The sequence below is a fragment of the Micropterus salmoides genome, unplaced genomic scaffold, assembly GCF_014851395.1.
Source record: "Micropterus salmoides isolate LMB-PRFRI ecotype aquatic unplaced genomic scaffold, ASM1485139v1 Ms_hic_scaffold_1, whole genome shotgun sequence".
NCBI lineage: Eukaryota > Metazoa > Chordata > Actinopteri > Centrarchiformes > Centrarchidae > Micropterus > Micropterus salmoides.
This window is the reverse complement of record NW_024040040.1, coordinates 24,490,959-24,517,241: the sequence shown is the minus strand read 5'-3', so window position 1 is coordinate 24,517,241 and position 26,283 is coordinate 24,490,959. Positions and strand designations below refer to the sequence as shown.

Here is a 26,283-nt window from a genome sequence, read left to right as displayed (position 1 = left end):
TGTATAAGTGTGTGTGTGTGTTTGGGGAGGGGGGCATGAGAATCAGTGACAGTGGGGACCCAGGCCTTGTTGAGGAAGCCCACTGCCATCGGAAAGAAACTGTTCTTGTGGCGAGAGGTTTGGTCCTGATGGACCGCAGCCTCCTGCCATGCTAGCGGCTCTGTGATGCTGTATTTTGGCATAGTGTGTTCTCAGCTTAAATATAATGTAAGCATGCTAACATGCTCACAGTGACAAAGCTAATATTTTGATATTTAGCATTTGATATCTAATGTTCACAGTGTTCACCATCTTAGTTTAGCTTGTTAGCATGCTAATATTTGCTAATTAGCAAAAAAATAAGTAAATTTTACTTATAAATTGTCTCTTCCCTCAGGGTTTTCAACCAAGCCTGATACCTCAGAAGTTGCTGTTTGCCTGACCCAGTGAGTGGAAATGATACACAGCAGTGGAGTGGTACAGTTTGGCATCTTTCACGGCTGATTAGCCACTCGCTATCTTCAAGTGATGATAAATCAGAGACAGCTCACTAAGATTTTTATGTCTGTAGCTGTGCTGATGTTCACTTGTTTAATGATCTTGTTTTATGGGGTACACTGAGCATTAACACATTCAATTTGTTAGTCGCTGACACTGTTTTGATTTTAATCGTTGATGAGAGCAATACATTTTGTCTTAGCTCCTGTTCATGAATTGATGTTGTTATTCATTGTCTTGTTTTCAAGTTTCAGTTACACTTGCAGACAGTGAATCTGACACCTCTGCCTCAAAAGGGAGTATTAAATACAGATACTATAAACTTGTCCTAAGGTGTTGATTATTACCATGTCAATCCCTACATTATGGGTTATATCACCTTTAAGGCCTACAGGACCCTGCAGGCCAGGAGGTCCTGGGTAACCGGGAGCACCATTCCTGCCAGGGTAGCCTGGAGTTCCCATGGAGCCTTTGGGCCCTGGTGGTCCTGGCTCACCCGGGGGTCCCTTCATGCTCTGGCAAGGTTCACACCCAGCTGGGGGATCAGGGTCTGGAGCAGTGCTGGAAGTTGATCTGCAGGGCACAGCCAGAAGGTGCTGAGTAATCCGTTACAGTATATTAGAATATTTTGTCACAACTGCTTTCATAAGAGAGTCTGACCACATTCTCACATATAGCTACTGTGTGTGTGCATATTTATCATAGAATTGTGTGATCGTAGAGTTCTTATTCTCACTTCTACTTAGTGATTTCTCCTGTTACAGTAGGAGTCACAACATTGGAACAGGAAGTCAATCAGAAGCATGTTTGCTGCAAAGACTTTGGGTGCTTTCCACTAAGATGTCTATGAAGATTCTCAGTCATCCAGGTCATAGTTATCCAACGAAGGTTAAAATCAAGGGCAACTGGACTTGGTTGAAGCCAGAGAGAAGGAATAGAACCACCTGAAGGGGGCACTTACAGCCTGTGGATACCCTAAATGGACCTTTGTGAAAACAGCCACAAGATCCAAGAAGAACAAAACTACAGGAGAGGAGGAAAACAACAACAACATTGTGATTCCGTACGTGTCTGGAGTATCAGAGAAACTCAGGAGGATTTTCAACAAACATAACATCCCTGTGTTTTTTAAACCCAAGAACACACTAAGACAGATGCTGGTACACCCCAAACACCGCACACCCAAACACAAGAAAAGCAATCTAGTGTATGCGGTCCAATGCAGTGAGGAATGCACAGACCTGTATATTGGGGAGACTAAACAACCACTACACAAACGCATGGCTCAACACAGAAGGGCCAACTCCTCAGGTCAAGACTCTGCAGTCTACTTACATCTGAAGGACAGAGGACACTCGTTTGAGGACCACCAGGTGCACATTTTAGACAGAGAAGATGGATGGTTTGAAAGAGGTGTCAAGGAAGCCATCTACACCAGGGTTGAGAAGCCGTCATTGAACAGGGGAGGGGGTCTACGGCACCACTTATCCCCCACTTACAATGCTGTCCTTTCATCACTTCCCAGGAAACTCAACAAACGTAACCTATTGGCCTCAGGTGAAGATACCAACGTTGGTCGTTCAGTCTTGGCCACAGGTAGTCTTAACGACTGTAACGACTGTCGTCACAGCAACCAGGAACACTAACGAACCAGTGGTATCGATGACCCTGGCCAACGACCCCACTGAGGTTAAATAGCTGAGTTTCCCTGCCAGTCAGTCAGAACTGAAGAAGTTCTTTGGATGAGGGACGAAACGTCTTCCAGTATCTTCAACCAAGTCCAGTTGCCCTTGATTTTAACCTTCGTTGGATACTTTCCACTAAGTTAATTATGTTTCCTCCTTTTCTTGGTCCTCCAGCCCCTGACCACAAAACTGATCATGGTCGACCATCATGAAGGATGTTTTGATTAGAGCTACTGGAGCAATAGACAGAATCAGTGTTTAAATCCACAAACACAACATACTGTATTGAGTTTTTGTCAACTTTAGTCAGACAAAGTTATTATTGTAGGGGACTTTAATATTCATGTGGACGTTGAGAATGGCAGCTTCAGTACTGCGTTTATCTCTCTGTTAGATTCCATCGGCTTCTCTCAGAGTGTTCATGAACCGACTCACTGTTTTAACCACGCCCTCGACCTTGTTCTGGTATATGGTATTGAAATTGAACGTTTAATAGCGTTCCCACAGAATCCCTCTTTATCTGACCACTGTTTGATAACTTTGAGTGTGTATTGGTGAACTACACGCCATTGGGCAAAAATTTCTATACAAGATGTCTGTCTGATAGTGCTGTAGCTAAATTTAAGGATGCGATTCCATCAGCTCTAAATACATTATCTAGTCACAAAGTAACAGAGGACTCTGCTAATTTCAGTCCCTCCCAAGTCGATCGTCTTGTTGATAGTGCTGCAGGCTTGCTGCGAATGACACTAGACTCTGTTTCCCCTCTAAAAAAGAAAATTATAAACAAAGACGGTTAGCTCCATGGTATAACACTGAAACTTGCAAATGAAAGCAAATATCGCAGAAACTTCAGAGGAATTGGCGTTCCATCAAACTGGAAAATTTTCGTTTAATTTGGCAAGATAGTCTTAAAACTTATAGGAAGGCCCTCCGTAATGCCAGAGCAGCGTACTACTCATTATTAATAGAGGAAAATAGGAACACCCCCAAGTTTCTTTTCAGCACTGTAGCCAGGCTGACAGAGAGTCACAGCACTATTGAGCCAAGTATTCCCATAGCTCTCAGTAGTTATGACTTCATGAGCTTCTTTAATGATAAAATTCAAACTATTAGAAACAAAATTCACCAAGACCTGCCCTCAACTGGCACCGACTTATCTCTAAACTCAGGAACCTTAGAAACAGCTGTAAAACCAGATATATATTTAGACTGCTTTGCTTCCCTCAGTCTTTAGCAACTAACTTCAATAATTTCATCTTCTTCTTCAACCATCAACCTGCCTCTTAGACCCCATCCCAACTAGGCTGCTTAAAGAAGTTTTACCCTTAGTCAGCACTTCTCTACTAGATATGATCAATCTACCTTTATTAACAGGCTATGTACCACAGTACTTTAAAGTAGCTGTAATTAAACCTCTTCTGAAAAAGCCCAACCTTGATCCAGATGTTTTAGCCAACTATAGACCTATATCTAACCTTCCATTTCTCTCTAAGATCCTGGAGAATGCAGTCGCCAAACAGCTATGTGACTTTCTACATAGCAATAGTTTATTTCAGGATTGTTCATCATAGCAAAGAGACAGCACTGGTGAAAATTACTAATGACCTCCTTATTGCATCAGACAAAGGACTTGTCTCTGTACTGGTTTTATTAGATCTTAGTGCTGCACTTCATACCATTGACCATCAGATCCTATTACAGAGACTGGAACATTTCATTGGCATTAAAGGACCCGCTCTAAGCTGGTTTAAGTCCTATTTATCAGATCGATTTCAGTTTGTACATGTTAATGATGAATCCTCCATGCATGCCAAAGTTAGTCATGGAGTTCCACAAGGATCTGTGCTCAGACCAATCCTCTTCACTTTATATATGCTTCCTTTAGGCAATATTATCAGGAAACACTCCATAAACTTCCATTTTTATGAAGATGATACTCAGTTATATCGATCGATCAAGCCAGATGAAACTCATCAGTTAGCTAAACTTCAAATGTGCCTTCAGGATGTTAAAACCTGGATGACCTATAATTTTCTAATGTTAAAAATGTACAAAACTGAAGTTATTGTTCTAAGGCCCAAGCACCTCCGTGATGCATTATCTAAAGATATAGTTTCCCTGGATGGAATCGCCCTGGCCTCCAGCACCACTGTGAGGAATCTTGGGGTTATCTTTGATCAGATGTCGTTTTCACCTACGTAATATTGCAAAAATCAGGAACATCCTGTCTAAAAATTATGCAGAAAAACTAGTCCATGCATTTGTTACTTATAGGCTGGATTACGGGAATACCTTATTGTCAGGCTGCTCGAAAAAGTCCATTAAGGCTCTTCAGCTGATCCAGAATGCTGTAGCACGTATTCTGACAAGAACCAGGAAAACAGACCACATTTCTGCTGTCTTAGCTTCTCTGCATTGGCTTCCAGTAAAATCCAGAATAGAATTTAAAATCATTCTTCTCACCTACAAAGTTCTTAATGGTCAGGCACCATCTTATCTTAAAGAGCTCTACCCCGCCAGAGCACTGCACTTCCAGAATGCAGGGTTACTTGAGGTTCCTGGAGTCTCCAAAAGTAGAAAGGGAGCCAGAGCGTTCAGCTATCAAGCCCCTCTCCTGTGGAACCAGGTTCCAGTTTGGGTTCAGGAGGCAGACACCATCTCCACATTTAAGAGTAGGCTTAAGACTTTCCTCTTTGATAAAGCTTATAGTTAGGGCTGGCTCAGGTGAGTCCTGAACCATCCCTTAGTTATGCTGCTATAGGCCTAGACTGCCGGGGGATTTTCCATGATACACTGAGCTCCTCTCTCCTCTACTTTCTCTCCCTCTGTATGCAACCTCATCCCATTAATGCATGTTACTAACTCGACTTCTTCCCTTTTCCGTAATCTTGTGCTTTCTTGTCCCTCTCCTCTCTCCTCCTATCACTTCCTGCAGGTGTTTCTGGCTCTGGAGCTGTGGACTGTTAGCAGCATGTGGTGTGTGTTGGGAAGGAGTTTCAGACTCAGGTTCTCAGCCAAGTAACATAAAAACAAGCAAGTACTTACTGCGCAGAACGTCCTCACAGAGCTTTAGAAGATGTTCATCTGAGGGAGGCTTGCCCTGCAACACAGTTACACTTGAGCTGAATCAGCGACTCACGACTGAGTAGCCCTGCAAATTTACATTCTGTCTCCACATAGCCCACCCACACTGACAGCTGCGTCCCCATTACTCCCAACATAAGTCCTCTAGTACAGGCAGAAAATTACTTCCATTTTTCTTTCTTTTGCTAATCCGCTCAGAGATGGTCAGGAGGAGGTTCACTCACAGGTTTCCCCGGATATCCTGGTTGGCCTGGTTGGCCCGGCAACCCGTCCTGGCCAGGAAATCCCCTTTGACCAACAGAACCCATGTGGCCCATGTCCCCTTTCTTTCCTTCAGGCCCCCTGGAGCCTACGTCACCTGTCACTCCTTTCTGAGGGAGCAGGAGTTAGGACAGAACATCTCACATTACAAAAGAAAAACAGGTGATCTAGTTATTCTGCAGTCACTGACAAAATTATGTTATTTCTTTATATGATCAATGAACTGTTTGCTAATCCCGCCCCCAAACACTGCCTAACAACCGTAACTAGGCACGGCAGATCTGTCAAGCTTCTCTGCAGTGAAAGATACTCAGTATTTAAAGAGCTATGTCTTTTTTTACGTGTCCAAGACGCAAAAATACAAGATTGAACAGTGTGTTCGTCTACTCAGATATAAGTGGCAATCATTAGCATGTGTGGTGAACTAGCTTACCAGCTCCTGTAGAGGTGTGTCTGTGTTACTACCAAGGCTGAGCAGATCATTAACTAACTTGGTTACGTACATTCTGGGGTTACAGGTTACAAAAAAGCCAAAAAACAGAGTTTAGGCTAACACTGGTGACCTGTCCTGCTCTAGAACAATTTGATATTTTATTTGTACTCATACAAGAACAATGCTATGTCTTTGTTTCAGTCTCTTCTACATGGACCTTCAGCTGGTGAGGAGCCAACTTAATGCATGAAACATTTACATTTCTACAAACATTAACAGACTGCGTTGTAAGCCAACTGAAGTAGCTAGATGGCAGTTGTCATTTCATATACCAATTAAATCTATACAGCTTTACAAGGATTTCTGCTCTTCACTGTTTTTAGTGATCAGAAAGCTTGCACTTATGGACGGATTTAATGCTATCCTACAAATGGTATAGCACTTGTACAACTGAAGGAAGCTCTATCTCCATAAATTGTGATTCTGTAGACAGTACAGTAAGTGTTTGATATTTCACATGTGTGCGCTTTTATAAAAGAGGGCTTTTGTGATGTACATTTTTGCCCGGGGGGTCAGATTTCCCCAGGCCTGGAGGTATTGGCTCTGTAAGACTTCCATAGCAGCCATGCAGGCTAGACAGGGCTTTTCACTGCGGCACAGAATAAGACAGAATGATTATATCTAATACCATGAAGTCTAATTCGACAAACCTCTCCTTTCCTTCCCCTGGGTCCCACTTCGCCCTGATGGAAAAAAAGAAAGGGGGAGGAATAGAGAGAGACAGTTAGAAACTTGCGCTTACATATCAAAGGCTGAGTTAGTGTGTCAGAGGAGCTGTGCTTGCCGCTCTGCATTGCTGATGCAGAACCACTCAGTTTTCTGTCAAAACCAGTGGCTTACAAAACATTTTAGATTGGTTATTGTAATGCATTCCCTTTTTTTGCTGTTGTAATGTGAATAAAATGCATCTGTGGATCTTTTAGTCCTTTAAAAGCACCATCCAGTAGTAACATCAGTTTAGAAAGGCTTTTTCTAGAATGAACCTTGGACCTTGGATCTGAGGTGTGTGTGTTCTATTTCCTCTCTTCCTAGTAAGTGATTTTAGCCGTCCTAGTGCTGCAGGTAACCAACAAACCAGCATTCTCAGTCTGCTTTGAGGATGCTTTGTCCAAGGAAACAACATCAGAAAAAGGAGGAGTATCATCAGAAGTACTTTAATGACCAGCACAGAAACCCAGCTGACTCACCAGCCCCATTCACGCATACAGTCCCAAACACTGGACACACAACAGGACAGCAATTATTGTGAACTAAAACATGATGACCACTACACTACAAGACGCTCAGCAGTGCAAAAGGGGAAGCTGAGAAAGCTTTAGTTTTATACAGAAGAACTCTGATGAACAGCAAAACCTGGGCTGTGGTGGCCCCACAGTTAGAGAAGCGAGCTTGGAGGTCACCAGTTCAATACCCGGAACAGCAGGATAAAATCTGGATTTGGAAAGTAAAACATGCAGTGTTTGCCCTCCCTCTTTTACCACCACTGAGGTGCCCTTGAGTAAGGCCCATAACCCCAACTGCTCCAGGCTGTGGTTGTTCCTGGTGTGAATGTGGTCAGGGCCTTCCTGCAAATCAGAGGCTCTCAGTGAAGCTCCCTGAATAAAAAAAGATAAAAAAACAACAACCTGGGGACACCTGATCATGGCCATTTTGATTCCCTCTTGAAATGGAGGCACACAGCTCAGCTACATAAAACTGAAACTAAGAAAAAGCTGATCTTCTCAGTCATTATCAGACAGCCACACTGATATTGAGCTTGACTGCATGCACGAGCAGTGATTGACAATGCATTAGAGACTGCTCCTGGCTCTGATTGGTTGTTTTCTTCAGGCAGCGGTGGATTGCTGCAGATGCCATCAGGAGCAGTTTGAGGAGCCAGAGGAACCTGATTATTTGTCAAATGTACTGCTGTCAGGATACAGTGACTGTTTTAGTAAATATGACAACATTTAAAAAGATGAGACCACCTGCCTCTTTGGGTTACGAGTAAACACACTGTAAAGCTAAATATCCAAACTGATCACCAGCAGCAGCAATGGAAGCCAGTAGTGAGTTGGGGTCAGAGTTATTTTAAAGTTAATGCTCATTTTCAGGTTCATACTTGTATTTAGGGTTTTTACTAGAAAATGTTCACATGCGTTAATGTTCAAAAAACACTTTTCTCATCCTTTGTGTTGGTGTTTACACCTCTAACGTTACTACAGAAGCTTTGGACCTCTGGTTCAGAGCCATCTGATAACAGGAGCTACTGTTAGCAACAGCTAGTGGTTATCAATCCGTAGCGTTAGCAATGAGTAAAGCTATCTGTCCAACAAGAAACTTCATAAACCACAGAGTTGAGGCAGAGCAGCCAGAGGACCAGAAAATATTTACCTTTCCCTAAAAGCACTTTCTGTGAGACACACTGCACAATCGTCAGCTCGTATGACCTCTAACTCTGAAACGTGGGCTGGTCTATGTAACTTTGGGGGCGTAAACAACCCAGATGTTACATAACATCTAGTGCTTGTTGGCATTCGCCCATTTTTCAGGGGTATTTTGGGTGCACAAGATTTACATATGACGGGGGAAACAATAGAGATAGAGACTCACCGTGTGTCAGTCACATGCACTGAACTCTTTTTATTCAACTATGCCAAGGGAAATACAGTTTTCCATTCTACAGCACCTTTAATACCCGCACCCACCCGACAACAAAATAGTAGCCTGCAAGTGTAGGTGTATGCTGTGTCTCTCAGCCTAGCGTTTGGGAGAGTTTGAACACTATCTTCAACCGCAGCTGAGCAAACTCAATCTGCTGAGGACGACTGTATGATACAAACGCTACACCACAAGCTGAGTCAAGATTGTTCTTTCAACAAATTAAACTACTGCTTTTTGAAATATGAGCCTCCAGCTGCAGCTACCAGGTTTGTAACACAGATGTTGTTTCAGTCTGAGCTTGCAATGCTGCCATTTTAGCCTACAGGTCTTTGCAGTGTGCACAGGAGTCTGGCCTTTGCACTGTAAAGTGAGCCCCACATTACTCCAGGGCCGGCCTGTGGCATAGGCGACATAGGTGGTTGCCCAGGGCACAAAATGTCAGGAGGTACCACAAGAGAAAGTTTTTGGCTCAGTGTGAATCAACTCAGCCCAGCTGATGCGACACCGCCGTAAGCCGTGATACTAGGTTAATCAAGTGCACCTCGCGCCAGACAGTGACGATTGGTAACGTAACTGGTAGAGTTTTGCAATATAAACATCTAAAAACTGAGGCACAACCTTGCTCTGTTTGAGACTGTATGTGAGCTGCACTTTATCGGAGCTGCTGAAGTTAACGTGTGTATTTGTGGTGAGATTTCTGCCTGATCACAAGTGTTGTTGGTTGGTTTCGGTTTCACATGCAGCACGCAGTCCCAAACTGTGTCGGTCAAACGGTATAAAGGGGATAGCTTACTTTCAGCGGAGCAAAAATATTATGAATCCTCATTAAATAATGACGTTAGTCTCATAATATTGTGACACGTCAGAGAACACAGATATGTGTGAGCATTTCTGAATGTGCAGAAAGTTTTGAACATGAGCAGAAATCCTACTGAGGTTACTTCCTCAAAGAGAGACTCAAAAGAGGAGAGAAGGCTAAGCATGCACGGACTCAGCAGGGATTTTATTAAATTAGAAAATGTGATCGAAAGGAGAAAATATAATTAGTAATAAATAATTAAGCAATAGCTACAGAATGCCTTAAAGCCTTACTGTAACATATTCTATTTTGTTTTATATATTTTGAATTGTCACATGCTGCCTGAATATTGTGTTTCCCTTTATATAAATAAAGACATCCACCAGAAATTAATGCAGAATTTTTTTTACCAGAATGCAGGAAATGAAGTCTTTAATGCTTAAAAATCTCCTCTTCATTAGTCCCCCCACCTTGCAATGCAAGAAAACAATATGTGGGTTGACACACAGTTTATGGGGAGACACATTCCCAGATACCAGGTTAGGTTTGGTCTCCTAATCCTCATAATTGATTCTTTATTAATGTATATTGTCTGCTATGTAGCAGAAGAGAGTTACTAAACTCAATTTTACTCTTTAACTTGTTATATTGTGAAAATAAACCTACCTGCCTACCTAATTCAGGCTATGATGTGGAGGTTGATCACACTTATTCATTATTGAACATGATTGTTGACTTGTCTGTTCATCCATTCGTGCTAAAATTGTGAGTTTAGCTGCTGAACTTTTTAAACAATCTCTGAGGAGTGATGACCCCAACCCCTGCAGTGGTGGGTGGGTGGTTGGGACGGGGGGCGCCAATTTCAAATTCCGTCTAGGGCTCTGACACTGTCAGGGCCGGCCCTGCATTACTCCCCAGCAGAAGATAAGTGTAAACCAGGAAAACAGAAACACCTAAACCTAAACTGCACAGTCGTATTTATGTTACCCAATAGGAATTGGGAAGTCTGTCTGAAGATAAAAATTCATTTTAGCAGTGGCACACTTGTGATTCACTGCTGATGCATTTAGCCTTGTTATGTGTGAGTGTCTCACATAGAGGCTGGAGGCTCTCTGCACTGTGGAATTAAAGAGTATGAACATTATGCTGAGAAATACAATCATTTTATCAGTCTCAAGTGTCACAGGCCAGACCCATGGTTCGAATTACAGGGGGGATTGAGGGGGTCTGACCCTAATTAACAGGCAAAAACAACAGTTCAGGGGTTCTTTCTTACCTGTAATTGTAAATAGTACAATATATTTCCCATATTCATGTCTTATATTCAAGAATCTTGAAATATGATTTCTGACACCCCTAAAATGGACAATGCCATTTCCTAATGTTGAGGTTAGTTGAACATCTTGTCTGTCTGCAGCACTCGCAGCTGCGAGAGTACAGCGGATCACACACTAATGGAGTTACTGTAGGTTAATGTCAGTGATATCATTTACCCAAGAATTTCAAATTCCCCACAAATGTATGACTACTGCTTTATTGAACGCAGATTGCATTCAGAGTCAGCATGAGCAAGAGGAAAGAATATATTTGCTAAAAAAGAGCAAGTTGCAACTTAATTAGAAATTAAAGCTGCAAGCAGCGTTGGGCGGGCCCTCGCACTTGTAGCGTGTCCGGGTGTGAGCCGGCCGCGTTGCATATTCTGGAGCTCTGCCGGTGCGGCTGTGAATTTGCTACGCGGTTCCGACGCCACATGAAGGTGTTATATGTTACTTCCTGTGTCCCCTATGTGGAGCTACATAGCACTTGCCGCTATGAATATAAATCGGTATTGGCGTGTAGATAATAATAATAATAATAATAATAATCCTTATTTGTAGAGCACTTTTCAAAAACAAGTTACAAAGTGCTTTAACAAGTGTAAAGAATAATACAAAAAAAACAAGATAAGAGCATGAAAACATTGAAAAGTCTAAAATACAGATTAATATAAAATTAGTAAAATACAATAAAATAAAAGAGATAAAATAAAGTCAAATAAGATCGGGAAAGGCTCTCCTATAAAAGTATGTTTTAAGAAGGGACTTAAAAGAGTTCACTGACTCAGCTGACCTGATTTCCTCGGGCAGGCTGTTCCAGAGCCTCGGGGCCCTGACAGCAAACGCTCTGTCCCCTTAGTTTTCAGTCGAGACTCTGGAACAGACAACAGACCTCTGCCCGAGGATCTCAAGGTACGTGCTGGTGCGTATGGGACTAAAAGGTCAGAATTATAACAAGGTGAGAGGCCATGAAGAGCTTTAAAAGTGATCAATAGAATTTTAAAGTCAATTCTAAAACATACTGGGAGCCAGTGTAATGAAGCTAAAATAGGAGTAATGTGGTCATATTTCTTTGTTCTGGTTAAAAGCCTGGCAGCTGAGTTCTGGACAGTCTGGAGTCGATCAATAGATTTTTGGGTTAAACAGGTGAAAAGGCTGTTGCAATAATCCAGGCGTGATGAGATGAAGGCGTGTAAAATGGTCTCGGTGTCCTTAAAAGTTAACATAGATCGAATTTTAGCTATATTTCTAAGTTGATAAAAACATGATTGAACAAGCTTTGTGGTGTGCTGCTCGAAATTTAAATTACTATCAAACCAAACACCAAGGTTCTTTGCCACAGGCTTAATGTGATTTACTAGGGAACCAGTAGATGGCAGTATTTGATTTGCCATCTGCTGAGACCCGATGACCAGGATTTCTGTTTTGTTTTTGAGTTCAGCTGGAGGAAATTATTTGACATCCATTTTTTAACTTCACAAAGGCAGTTGTTAAGTGAACTCAGCATTCCAGGGTCTGTGGATCTGACAGGCAAGTATATTTGTGTGTCATCAGCATAAATATGAAAAGAAATGCCATGTTTAAGACCGACCCCTGAGGCACACCATATTTAACTGGACAGAATGAAGAGACATAGTTGTTTACAGACACACAAAACTTCCTATTTGACAGGTAGGATGAAAACCATTCTAGGGCAGTACCAGAGATCCCCACCCAGTGCCTCAGTCTGTCTAACATGATGTTGTGATCAATGGTGTCAAAAGCAGCGCTAAGGTCCAGGAGTACAAGGACTGAGCACATGCCTTCATCAGCAGACATTAAAAGGTCATTGGTGACTTTAAGCAGGGCAGTCTCAGTGCTGTGGTACTTCCTAAAACCAGACTGAAACTTTTCAAATAATTTGTTATTTTCCAGTACAGTGAGCAGCTGTTTGGACACAATTCTTTCTAGAATCTTTGCAATAAAAGGCAGTTTTGAAATTGGTCAAAATTATGTGGGAGGGAGGGATCTAAACCAGGTTTCTTTAAAAGTGGGTTCACGCAAGCCGTTTTAAAATAATCAGGGACACAACCAGTAGATAGGGAGCTGTTGAAAACAGAGATCAAATGGGGCCCAACAGAATCTATTACTTTCAGTAAAAATTTTGTAGGTATTACATCAAGTAGGCTGGAGGACACTCTCATTTGTGATACGGTTTTTAAAAGCTCAGACAAGTCGATGGGATAAAACTGGTTAAAACTCTCTTGTTGCTGGTGAGGAACCTCTGAGTAAGAGGCCGCGGGGGTAATAGAGGCTCTGATTGACACCACCTTATTGTTAAAAAAAGATAAAAACAATTCACAGTCATCATTACTTCCAGCTGAGGCACAAGGAGGGGTTGGGTTTACCAGCTGATCCACAGTCTTAAACAGAAACCTGGGATTGTGTTTATGTGTAGTAATGAGTTCAGAAAAATAGTGTGTTCTCGCATCCTTAACCATGTTATTGTAGTTAATTAATAAATCCTTCAGACTGAGGTAATGGACTTGGAGACTGGATTTTTTCCATCTGCGCTCTGCTTTCCTGCATTCCCTTTTCAGGCTGCGAATGCTGTCATTTATCCAGGGTTGCTTACTAGCTTTAGACGTAGGCCTAACCTTTAGAGGAGCAGTAATATTTAGTGACGACAAGCAGATATGATTGAAGTGATCGACCAGATTGTTGGTGTTGGAATCAGACAGGTGTTGGCTTTGGCTCTGAAAGAATGCGCAAAACTTTGAAACACTTTGTTCATTAAAGATGCGAGAACACACGGAGCTTGGTGAGGTGGCATGAGTAACCGGCGAATCGCAGCTAAAAACAATACATCTGTGGTCAGATATGGTCATGTCCACTAATTCCACAGAGGAAATGCTGACACCCAGGGTAAAAACCAAGTCTAGTGTATGACCACAGTTATGTGTTTGTCCTTTGACATGTTGTTTGAAGTTAAAAGAAGTGGCTATATTTAAAAAGTTAGTTGCATTAACATTGTTGGGGTCATCAACATGAATATTAAAATCGCCACAAAGAACAATTCTGTCATAATTTAAAACCAGAGTAGATAAAAATTCAGGAAGTTCTGATAAAAATCCTCCAGGCGGTTTTGGGGGGCGATAAATTATAACAAATATGACAGGTTGCAGCCCTCCAAGTTTAAGAGTGAGAACTTCAAAGGAGTTAAATTCATCACAGCGTACCTGATGACATTTTAAATTTTTCCTATACACGCTCACTAACCCACCACCACGACCACTGACCCTCGGTTGACTAAAACAATCATATTGAGGCGGACACAGTTCAGCTAGTTGGCTATAGTCATTTATTTGCAACCAGGATTCAGTTAAAAACATAAAATCTAGTTTTGCAGACAAGATAAAATCATTTAAGATAAAAGTCTTACTTGAAAGTGATCTCACATTGAAGAGAGCCATTTTAAATGAGTTTGTTCTGGGTGCAGGAGTTGGTGCAGTTGTCCTAATCCTTAAGAGATTACTATTATTTCTGTGTGGGATGTGCACATTTCGGTTTACTGGTCTATGCGTGATGATGACAGGAATAGAAGTCTGTGGAACAGTACTGGGAGCAGACGGCTTTACATGCCAGCAGGTGGCGACAGTTGTTTGTGGCAGTGAGGCAGAGATCTGTTCAGTGAGCGGTGGTGTGTCCAGGTGTGCATTCACGTAAGTCATGTGTGGACCGCACCACATGCTGTATGTGCGCAGCTAACATTTCTGAGCCCCGTTTGTTTGGGTGAAGTCCGTCTGTCTTAAAAAGAGACATTCTTTGACAGAAAATATTAAAATTATCCACATAACACACACGATGAGCCCTGCAGGCGGACTTGAGCCAGTCGTGGAGGCCAAGGAGTCTACTGAAGTGGCCAGCACCGCGACCAACTGTGGGAATGGGACCAGAGATAAAAACAGACTTTCCACACTGCTTTAAAAAGTTAAGAAGATGGTTAAAATCTGATTTTGTCAGCTCAGACTGCTTAAGAGCTGTGTCATTTGTTCTGACATGGGCTATCACTCTTGTGATGGAGGACGGGAGCAACGGCATCAGGTCCTGGAGTTTTTTTTAAATGTCAGCCGTGGTGGCACCGGGGAAGCAGTGAGTGGTAGCGTTAAAGAAATGGATGTTTCTGGTTATGGAGTCACCAATTATTAGTGTGGTTGGGGAGAAAAGAGGACGAGGAGATGCCGGTTGTGGGGTTCCAGAGCAGGACTGAGCAGAATCTGCTTCAACACTGTGTGCGGACTGAGGATGGAGTGTGTGAGCAGCCGAGTGTTGTGTTGGAGTAGCAGTAACAGACCTGAGAGAAGGGCTACCCGACGGTGCAGGGTAGAGACGGCCTCCGGAGCGTCTGAGCACAGCCTCCTTCAGGATCCTACGTCGGGAAGCGGAGGTTTTTGACCGGGATGACGGACGCCGATCAGGCCCAGCGGCAGACCGGCGGCCCAGTGCAGGAGATGTAGCCGGTGGAGGAGATGCAACAGTGTCGGCAGGCACTGTGCGCCGAAAGAGATCCGTATCAGGGAGACTCGAAGCCGCAGGTGCATCCGCTGGATGGACCGGAGTGTCGTTAGACAAGGCTGCATCGATGTGCGGAGGAGAGGCAGCCCCATCCGAGCCTCTCTTAAAGCCACGGACCACCACTTCAGCCCAGGTTGACTGATGCTTCGGAGTCGAGCAGGATGAAAGCCTCGGAAGGCTAGAGGGGTCACAAAATACGGTGTCCTGGATGTTAGCGGTTGCACTAAGAGAAACAATCTGTTTGGCTTGTACTGAAGCCACATCCATAAAGCCAGTCAGCAGAGAATCTTTCTTTTTGAGTTCCTCTGAAAGTCGTCGGATGTCTTCCATAAGGTCAGCAATCTTCTTGTTCGCTTTCTTAAGGAGTGTGCAGTCCTAATGGGGCAGAGTTATCTCGGCTAGCATAGTCACCGGAGCTTTGTTGCGATCAGTAGCGTTGATCGCGTTTTTACGGTCATCTAGCTTAAAATCCATGTCGGATGACTAAAATCCTTAACCCACGTAAAACTTAAGTTAAAAACTCAAGTTAAATAAAAAGGATATAAAAAATGTAACGAAAAAGAATGGATTAAAACTGGATAAGAGTTCGTTTTAAGACGGAGCTTCCGACAGGTGGCTACAGACGCCAACGCATGCGCAGAGTGCAGATTACGTCAGCAATTACGTCAGCGATCTTGTGACAAGATGATGCAAGGTTTAGGTATATAATAAGGTATATAATCTTAGCAAATTCAATAGGGACATCTACAACTGCAGTACTTAAATCTAAGTAAAGTAATTTCCCTGACATTTTTGTGTTACTTTACTTTTAATAGACGCATGTAACAGTTTTATACTTCCTGTGAGTATAATCCAATCAATCTTATTTTCATACTGTATATCCGTTGTGTAATTTGATAAATTGTGTTGTATGTCGTGCTCGCATCGCATCTCAGAGAAGACTCTGACTGCAACATGCGTCTTTGTAAATAGAGAAATGGACAGAAAAAGTCTCTAACTCTGCCTGTCAGCTCGCTCTGCTCCGTTAAAACTGAATTTACCATACAGAATTGAATACGAGTGCACTTGACAAAAATATTAAAACACACATAAATAAATACATTAAAAAATTAGTAATAAATAAAGTTGAATAAACAAATAAGGTAATTATAACAAAGGTGAATAAGTAAAGGCACTAATTAAAATATATACATTTATGTCTCCTTATATAATTTAATTACTACCTACATTTATTTATTTACTTTATTTTTTTGTGTATTTAATTGGATGCTTATTTATTTATTGAGCATTTATTTATTTCTGTATTTATTTCTGACTGTGTCAGGATCGGTCCTCCATAGCGGGGTGGGAGAGTTATCAAGCACGTAAAGTTTGGTTCAGATGTTAGCATGTACACTGAAGTTACAACAACTTCCTGTGTCATGGCGAAGACTTGATCTTTGACGCCACGCCACGGACACACCCATTGACGAAAACTCGCAAATAGCACAACTTTTCATCTTCAATGCCTTTAGAAGGCACAGCACAAATTTGAAGTCGGTCGGACTAAATCCCTAGGAGGAGTTCGTTAAAGTACGAAGTGTGTAAATCATCCAAAATTTGACGTAAAATTCAAAATGGCCGACTTCCTGTTGATTTTAGGGCATCGCTCCAAGAGACTATTTTGTGCGTCTGGACAAGATACACGTACCACAGAAAATTTGTGCACGTAGGTGAAACGTGCGGCGGGGGCTGCTTCGTTAAAAGTCACTTCCTGTTGCCAGCAGGTGGCGCTATGACTGTGGGTGAATGTCGGCATGTACATGTGTTCAGGGCGGGACTCTCATCCTACATGTACACTTTGGTCCAGATGTGAGCATATACACTGAAGTTACGACAACTTCCTGTGTCATGGCGAAGACTTGATTTTTGACGCCACGCCACGGACACGCCCATTGACGAAAACTCACAAGTAGCACAACTTTTCATCGTCAATGCCTTTAGAAGGCACAGCAGAAATTTGACGTCGATCCGACTAAATCCCTAGGAGGAGTTCGTTAAAGTACGGAGTGTGTAAATCATCCAAAAATGGCCGTAAAATTCAAAATGGCCGACTTCCTGTTGACTTTAGAGTATGGGTTCTTGAGGCTTTTTTGTGCGTCTTGATATGATACATAAAATATATAATCTTAGCAAATTCAATAGGGACCTCGCACGGTCGTGCTCGGGCCCTAATAATCTTAGCAAATAAATAGGGACCTCGCACTTTTTTCAGTTTTTGTTTTTTCCTTGGTTTTCTGTTCCCTGCCTGCCTCCCTGTGTTTTCTCCCCTGTGTGCTCTCTCTCTCCCTCTGCTCCTGAGCCCAGCCAACTACCTGCACCTGCATCTCATCAGCCACCTCGTCAGCCTGCCACACCTGCCAGTAATCACCTCATGACTGCCTGTATTTCAACCCCGGTTCTCCACACCATCCTCGCTTGATCGTCGTTGCTCCATACCTGGTGCCACTTCTGTGTTCAAGCGTCCATGTTTCTTATTTTTTCACACTTACCCTGTGCCTTGTCGTTGTCTTCCCTAACCTTGTCTCTCTGTCTGTCTCCCTCCCAGGTACACTCACCCTCGTCCTCCGTTCGGCTGGGCTCATCCACTGGCCCACTCCTCTTCGGACTTCCCTCACGGCGTCCTCCCTGTTTCCCCGCCTCTCCTCGCTTCCTCGGCCCCTGTGTTCCCCGGCTCCCTGGTCCCCTGACCCCTTGGTTCCCCGTGCCTGTACTTCCCCGACGTCCTCCTCTCCCTCCACTCCAGTCCCTCTCACCCTTTTTCCCTAAATAAACCTCCTTCCCTCAGAGTGCTGCATTTGGGTCCTCTCTGTCCACACACCACACCCCGTAACAATAGTCTCATCTTGAGTCCAGATCTTTTCATGCACCAAGCAACCAGCTCACACATCAACCTCAACCACCAGCCACAGCGCCTGGTCAACTTAATCCGACATTACCAGCTCTTTTATTCTAGAGTTTCTTCTTTTCTGTGTTTCTCGGAATAGTTTCAGATTACTTAACAGTCTGTACCAAATTCGGGTGCAAGAGCAGCCCCAAGGTATTTTATCCACTTTCTTTCAAGCCTCCCTCCCAACCTGGGAAACTCCATCATATTTCTATCTACATTCTAAACTAGCTCCCCAACCGTTGTACCAAGCACCAACTTCCCTCCATACTTGGACACTTAAATTTTGCTATCCTCATCATTCCACAAGTAGGATCCCTTCTTTCCCACTTATCCTACCTATTCGCCACAGTTCCTTCCCTCCACGATTACTCCATACTCGACAACACTTGTAAATGGAGCTGAGATCATTCCTTTCTTCTCGGAATGGCATCGCTATTCCTGTTCATAACAACCACTTAACCCAACCCGAAGACATCAACCAATACACCGATGCAGCACCGTCCGCTGGAATCAACGGCCACTACGGTGGCAGATAGTTCATCTCAGAGTGGCCATTGGAACTGTCCTCCCCTGACCCTCTACGAGCTCTACCCCACAATTCATATCTACTTTCTCGACCCCTCATCCCTACCTCCTCGATCCCTTCATCCCTCCCCTTCGACCCCTACATACTTCCCCACTCGACCCCTTCCCTTCGACCGCTTCATCCCCTCCATTCTTTCCTTCCTGAACCTTCTCTCTAACCAAATAAACTACCTGTTATACCTTAATTGGCGTGGTCTTAGTTAGTTAAATGTCATTTCAATTTGTTTAGAGGTTGTGTTTGCTGTCATTTCCATCGCTGAAATCTTGTGGAACATCTCTTCATGTTTGATGGAAAGTTTCACGATTAGTGGCAAGATGTCTTATCTGGTGTTACTCCTGTTACAGTTGCATTCACGCTTCTTCTGTTTGGTGACAGGTTTAAAGAGAGAGTCGCTCGGTGAGCCCAAAAAGACGTCAACTATGCCATCTGGACTGGCTTCATTAGTCAACATCTATCTGTAGCTGGTATATTCAGATCCATGCAGGTTCCACTGTCACTCACGTTAGCGTTAGCATCCATCAAACCTTTACAAAAGTATTTCCATATTCCCACTGGCAACTCTGCTTGGTACTAATTATAAAGACATCTTGTCACATAAGCCCGTTTTTCACCGCATAGTACCAGCTCCACTGGCCTCGACTCTACACACCTTTTTTGGTTTTCCATCGGGGAAAAGTTGTAACTGCTACCTGGTACTTTTTTTCAAATCACCTCCGTTGAGGTTCCAAGTAAGCTAAGGCGATACTAAAATGTAACGTGAAAACACAGCAGACTACTGATTGGTCAAAGAGAATCTAGAGTTAGACTGCAGTAAGTAACTTTACTGTAACTAGTGATAGTGGATGGCTCTTCCTCTGGGTTGTTGTGGCCGTGTTTTATGTTATGTGGGTCACGTTAGTAGCAGTTAGCTGTGTACCTGAGTAACGTTATTGGTAAAACCCATAGACTATATATAAATACATAAACTGAATGTTATGAAGCAAACAGCGGCAGGTCCGAGCTACTGTAGCGTTAGCTGGCTGGTCCTGGCTGCATCACTATAGGCTAACGTTAGTAAACAAATCGCTCCACATTTGCTTTTTACCGTTACATCCTCTCTGCAGGCTAAATCATGTGTGTGGCACACAGGATATAACACGGGTCGCGTTAGTTGGTGAAGTAATATGGAAAGCCAACGTTCTATAACTTTGCACCGGATAACTTTAGCAACTGCTTGGCGTTAGCCTGCAAGCTAACGTGACTTTCGCTGTGTTTCTCCAGCTTTACTAATGCTCACTTTGTTCTTACTCGACACCATCTGAACCTGTTTGGACTGATGGGCTTCAGCACATAAACCTTTATTGTTGTTTTGTATCCTTATGTGGAGCCTGTGTTTTGCTGTGAGCCAGTTGTTTCATCGTGTTAGTGCACTGCATGTCGTTAGCTGCCGTGTTGTCGCTGTTGCACGAGAAAGGCTCGGGAGCGCGCACAGGGCTGAATCCGACCCGGAGACCTCACATTCAAAGCAGAATAGTGATGCAAGCAACGGAGAAAACAGGCATGTGCTTCATTTCTAAGTGAGTTTTGAGCCCATTGACAATAAGGCAATGAAAATTTTATTAATTTAATTGAAAGACTTACAAATAATCCCTTTAAGGAGCTCCGCAAGTGGTGGTGGGGGAAGCTTGCGCCAACCTGGGGGAGTACTATCTCTGGAGTATTTCTGGGTACTATCTGCAATGGGAAACGGACAGCGGGCCAAAACCAAGTCGAGTAGAGTCGAGTTGTGGCGAGTTGAGCTGGTACCGATGGAAATGGAAAAAAGGCATTATGTTCTCATATTATCAGCTGAAAATGTGACAGGAAGAAAAGCACAGGTGAATGATCAATGAATGAAAATCTCAGGACTCACTGGGATACTTGGACAGAACGGAGCCATCGTTAATATTGGTATCAGTGCTTTATCTACTATGACAAGTCTACATGTCTGATGTTGAAAGACCTATCATGGCAGCAACAGTTCCCTAAACCTGCTAACTCTCAGTGAAATGAGTTCAGCCATCAGTTATAATGCTCATTAGAGACACAACAACAGTTTCTTTCCACAGGCCATCCTTCTGATTGACAGATAATTCAGTCATGGTGTCATACCCTCCAACATTATAGATTGCATTTTTATAGTTTAACATCATCATGGCCTTTCAATATTTATTTCTTTTCACTACTGTTTGCACCTTACAAACATTCTTAAATTGTATATAGATATTTTATTTTTATTTTAATAAACATATTTATATAAACACCTATTTTTTCAAACAGTTGTGTACGTACTAGTGCTGTATGTTCTTATACCTTATTTGTTCAGTTTTGAGGGGTCCTTTTCTGAACCATGACACAACGATCCTCATGTGGTTTTTCTGAGGTTGAGCATTAACGCTAAACAGGGCCATGGCTTTGCCATGAGTACTCTCCTAAACAGATGAACTATGTCTATGCTGAAAGTTCACTTTTTCAGATAAAGCACATAGTAAAGTCACTTTCAGAGAGGTGTTGTATGGGTTGAGTTCATTATTGTTAAATTTATATGGTGGTGACTTAACTACAGACACACTTAAAAAAAATCAAATCAAATTAGCTCCTTGTAAATGAGGACTGATAGACTTCCTTGTCCTCATGCCCTTGTGGGGACATTTGATCCTCATAATTGAACACAAACATACGGACACACATCTTTAAAACCCAGTCCCCCTGCTAACCCTACAGAAACATAAGCTTCGCTGCCACCCAGTGGAAACAGAATGACTGCACACTCACAGGTACACCAGGAGTCCCTGGATCTCCATCTCTGCCTGGCTCCCCCTGCAAAAAGACACACCATGATTAACTGAAGCTTGTGAGTGTGTTTACACATGTGCTGGTGTGTTCATGCGGTGTGTGTGCGTGTATGTGTGTGTGTGTGTGTGTGTTGCTTGTGCGAGACTGTGTAACAACGGGTGTGTCAATTTAGGTGTGTGTATTAGTGTGTGCTGGTCCATGCCTTCAATCTCTGTGTCTGCGCGTGTGTGTGTGTGTGTGTTGCCTTCATTCTGTCTGTGTGTGTGTGTGTGTGTGTGTGTGTGTGTGTGTGTGTGTGTGTGTGTGTGTGTGTGTGTAAAAAAGGTCATGATTACCACTAGCAGCCAATAAGAGAAACCCAGTGAGAGGGATTGGAATTGGCTAGTTGTGACCTTTAACAAACCTGACTTTTTATCTGGTGTGTGGCTTTCCAACCATATCCTGCAGCACTGTAACATACTGCTCCGCTGGGCTATCACACTGTCTGCAGAACTGAATCAGACCATCATCACTCGCTGTGATTGTTCAATTTGTGACTGATTCTGTGTTCACAATGGTAGAAAAAGTGCAGGGTGGCGTCTTGTTGCTACAACGTGGAGGTGTTCATGTGCTCCTGCTGGGATAGACCCCAGTCCCCCTTTATACCTTTGCATTATTATAATGCATTCCTTGCTAGTGTTTGGCAAGTTACTCAAAAATTGTAATAAGTTACTAGTTACTTATTACTCCTTTAAAGGGGCAATATGTAGTTTTCCGCAGCCACTAGCGTTGCAGATTGAAGACTGCAACCTGGTATGCATGCTTGCTTAAACCCATGAGCGAGCATAATCTGAAACACAACCACTTTCATACAGAAATTCTGAAATAAATGCAGAAACACCGGCATGGTGGCTGTGGCTTTTCTCCAGACATGTTCAGACTCTGTTACTTAAATATTCCCAGCTCAGAGGCATATCAATCGTACCTGTCATACCGCATATTGACACAATACTCCCGGGAAAAAAGGCAGTGTGACAGCAGCTATAGACAGACATGCTGGAAACTCAGGTTAAACTCCTACTGCAGTGTTACAGTAATATTTTTATTAGCTTGAGGTTGAACTAATCCCATGCTGGTTACATGATAACGGTACATTTACCGCATTTGTGAGGAATCTTGGAGTTATCTTTGATGTCGTTTAAGTCTCACATTAAGCAAATTCTTTTTTCCACCTATGTAATATAGCAAAAAACAGGAACTGTCTAAAAATGATGCAGAAAAACTAGTCCATGCATTTGTTACTTCTAGGCCGGATTACTGCAATTCCTTATTATCAGGCTGCCCGAAGACTCTTCAGCCTCCAGAATGCTGTAGCACATGTTCTGACAGGAACCAGGAAAAGAGATCACATTTCACCTGTCTTAGCTTCTCTGCATTGGCTTCCTGTAACATCCAGAATAGAATTTAAAATCCTTCTTCTCACCTACAAAGCTCTTAATGGTCAGGCATCATCTTATCTGAAAGAGCTCAAAGTACCTTACTACCCCACCAGAACACTGCGCTCCCAGAATGTAGGGTTACTTGTGGTTCCTAGAGTCTCCAAAAGTAGAATGGAAGCCAGAGCGTTCAGCTATCAAGCTTCTCTCCTGTAGAACCAGGTTCCAGTTTGGGTTCGGGAGGCAGACACCATCTCCACATTTAAGAGTAGGCTTAAGACTTTCCTCTTTGATAAAGCTTATAGTTAGGGCTGGCTCAGGTGAGTCCTGAACCATCCCTTAGTTATGCTGTTATAGGCCTAGACTGCCGGGGATTTCCCATGATGCACTGAGCTCCTCTCTCCTCCTCCTTCTCTCCCTCTGTATGCAACCTCATCCCATTAATGCATGTTACTAACTTGACTTCTTCCCTTTCCCGTTGTCTTGTGCTTTCTCGTCCCTCTCCTCTCTCCTCCTATCACTTCCTGCAGGTGTTTCTGGCTCTGAAGCTGTGGAGTTGGATCTGTGGTTGCGGGTCACCTGCTGCCCCTATGTTCCTGCATTCTGGGAGCGCAGTGCTGTGGTTGGGTAGTAAGGTACTATGAGCTCTTTCAGATAAGATGGTGCCTGACCATTAAGAGCTTTGTAGGTGAGAAGAACGATTTTAAATTCTATTCTGGATTTTACAGGAAGCCAATGCAGAGAAGCTAAGACAGGAGAAACATGATCTCTTTTCCTGGTTCCTGTCACCTGCTGCAGCATTCGGAATCAGCTGAAGAGTCCTAATGGACTTTTTCGAGCAGCCTGATAATAAGGAATTGCAGTAATCCAGTCTAGAAGTAACAAATGCATGGACTAGTTTTTCTGCATCATTTTAAACTGATTATTATTTATCCTGATTTTTGCAATATTATGTAGGTGAAAAAAGGCGGTCCTTGAAATGTCAGATTTAAACAACATGTCCTGATCAAAGATAACTCCAAGATTCCTCACAGTGGTGATGGAGGCAAGGGCGATGCCATCTAGGAAAACTATATCTTAATCTTATCTTATCTCAATAAATTCATCTGAGTTTAACACTAGAAAATTACAGGTCATCCAGGTTTTAACATCCTGAAGGCACATTTGAAGTTTAGCTAACTGATGAGTTTCATCTGGCTTGATTGATCGATATAACTGAGTATCATCTGCATAAAAATGGAAGTTTATGAAGTGTTTCCTGATAATATTGCCTAAAGGAAGCATATATAAAGTGAAGAGGATTGGTCCGAGGACAGATCCTTGAGGAACTCCATGACTAACTTTGGCATGCATGTACAATGTACATGTACAAACTGAAATCAATCTGATAAATAGGACTTAAATCAGCTTAGAGCAGTTCCTTTAATGCCAATTAAAAGTTCCAGTCTCTGTAATAGGTTCTGATGCTTTCTCAAGGATCTTAGAGAGAAATGGAAGGTTAGATATAGGTCTATAGTTGGCTAAAACATCTGGATCAAGGTTGGGCTTTTTCAGAAGAGGTTTAATTACAGCTACTTTAAAGTACTTTGGTACATAGCCTGTTGATAAAGATAGATTGATCATATCTAGTAGAGATGCTGACTAAGGGTAAAACTTCTTTAAGCAGCCTAGTCGGGATGGGGTCTAAGAGGCAGGTGATGGTTTAGATGAAGAAATTATTCAAGTTAGTTGGTAAAGATTGAGGGAAGCAAAGCAGTCTAAACATATATATGGTTTTACAGCTGTTTCTAAGGTTCCTGAGTTTAGAGATAAGTCGGTGCCAATTAAGTGTAGTTCTTGGTGAATTTTGTCTCTAATAGTTAGAATTTTATCATTAAAGAAGCTCATGAAGTCGTAACTACTGAGAGCTATGGGAATACATGGCTCAATAGAGCTGTGGCTCTCTGTCAGCCTGGCTACAGTGCTGAAAAGAAATCTGGCGTTGTTCCTATTTTCCTCTATTAATGACAAGTAGTATGCTGCTCTGGCATTACGGAGGGCCTTCCTATAAGTTTTAAGACTATCTTGCCAAATTAAACAAGAATTTCCAGTTTGGTGGAACACCAATTTCTCTCAAGTTTCCGCAATATTTGCTTTAATTTGCGAGTTTCAGTATTATAGCATGGAGCTAACCGTCTTTGTTTTATTATTTTCTTTTTTAGAGGGGAAACAGAGTCAAGTGTCATTCGCAGTGAAATTACCATCCTCTGTTACTTTGTGACTTGATAATGAATTTAGAGCTGATGGAATCGCATCCTTAAATTTTGCTACAGCACTATAAGACAGACATCTTGTTTAGAAATTTTTGCCCTAACGTGTATAATGTATATAATGTAGCATTTTACTTCAAACTAAAACATGTGTCATCTACAAATGTTACCCAGTTGGCTGAGACAGATGACCCTGAGTCTAGGTCCCTTTTAAAGGGAGTTTTCCATGCCACTGTTGCCAATTGCTGCTCATGGTGGGAACTGTTGGTTCTCTGTAAATAATATTACACAGAATACAGTCTAGATCCGCTATAAATGAAAAGTGCAATGACATTACTTCTGTTATGACTTGACACTATATAAAAAACTGAAACTAAATTGAATTGAACCTGAAGCCACTTTATTAAATCAGAGCCATTGTAGTGTGAAACTGTGTTACTTGTTGACTGATGTTTTGATCACATTACATTATCTGATCGGAGGCCGTCATCACTCAAAATAATGACAATTAGATATTTTTGTCAGAATGGCTCAACCCTACACTGACTATGGATAAGTAGCTCATCTAACCATCCAGTAGAAGTGTGAAGAAAAAGTACCTGGTGTCCTTTAGAGCCCGTCTCTCCTCTCTCCCCCTAAAGATACAACAGTGAACATTAGAAAACATCAAACTCACAGTAATTCACATGTGTTGCCCAGAGATGGGGACTCGAGTTTGAGACTTGGACTTGAGTCACACACACAGTGACTTGACATAGACTTGACCTGAGACTCATCCTCAAAAGACTGCAGACTTGACCTGGACTCCAGATGTGGGACTCGTGAACAAACGTCGGTATGAGCTTGCTGTTATTCTCCTCCGTGTTACCTATAACCTACCTACGTAACACATGCTACATATCTGCTGCACACTGCCACACATGATAAGGACAACACCCGCAGCTGCTGTGCCATTCATCATAAACTTTGGCTTTA

The 26,283-nt window shown here is 42.6% G+C and overlaps 1 protein-coding gene across 4 annotated transcripts; it reads right to left on the bottom strand.

Annotated features, from left to right (window-relative positions):
• Positions 1–235: 235 nt before the first annotated feature.
• LOC119905753 (collagen alpha-1(IX) chain-like) lies at positions 236–26,283 on the bottom strand. 4 transcript variants are annotated; one of them, XM_038723059.1, is made up of 8 exons: positions 26,074–26,283; positions 25,908–25,943; positions 21,624–21,668; positions 20,451–20,608; positions 6,654–6,686; positions 5,474–5,616; positions 5,211–5,265; positions 236–1,050 (listed from the first exon to the last, which is right to left on the bottom strand). In XM_038723059.1, exons 1-8 carry the CDS (start codon positions 26,082–26,084, stop codon positions 986–988), a joined length of 546 nt encoding a protein of 181 aa, XP_038578987.1. In that variant the 5' UTR covers positions 26,085–26,283; the 3' UTR covers positions 236–985. The 4 variants fall into 4 exon arrangements, 2 of the variants coding, with proteins under 2 accessions (XP_038578987.1, XP_038578979.1); XM_038723051.1 differs by having other exon boundaries at positions 25,908–26,283; XR_005444879.1 differs by lacking the exons at positions 236–1,050; positions 5,211–5,265; positions 20,451–20,608 and having other exon boundaries at positions 5,485–5,620.

What these genes read in the sequence shown, in the direction of transcription:
- LOC119905753 (XM_038723051.1), bottom strand. Translation starts at nt 25,975, where the DNA reads ATGTTTTCTAATGTTCACTGTTGTATCTTTAGGGGGAGAGAGGAGAGA. An exon ending in CGGGCTCTAAAGGACACCAG is followed by an intron (nt 21,669 to 25,907) that starts GTACTTTTTCTT and finishes GTCTTTTTGCAG; the next exon opens with GGGGAGCCAGGCAGAGATGG. An exon ending in CCAGGGGAAGGAAAGGAGAG is followed by an intron (nt 5,617 to 6,653) that starts GTTTGTCGAATT and finishes TCCCTCAGAAAG; the next exon opens with GAGTGACAGGTGACGTAGGC.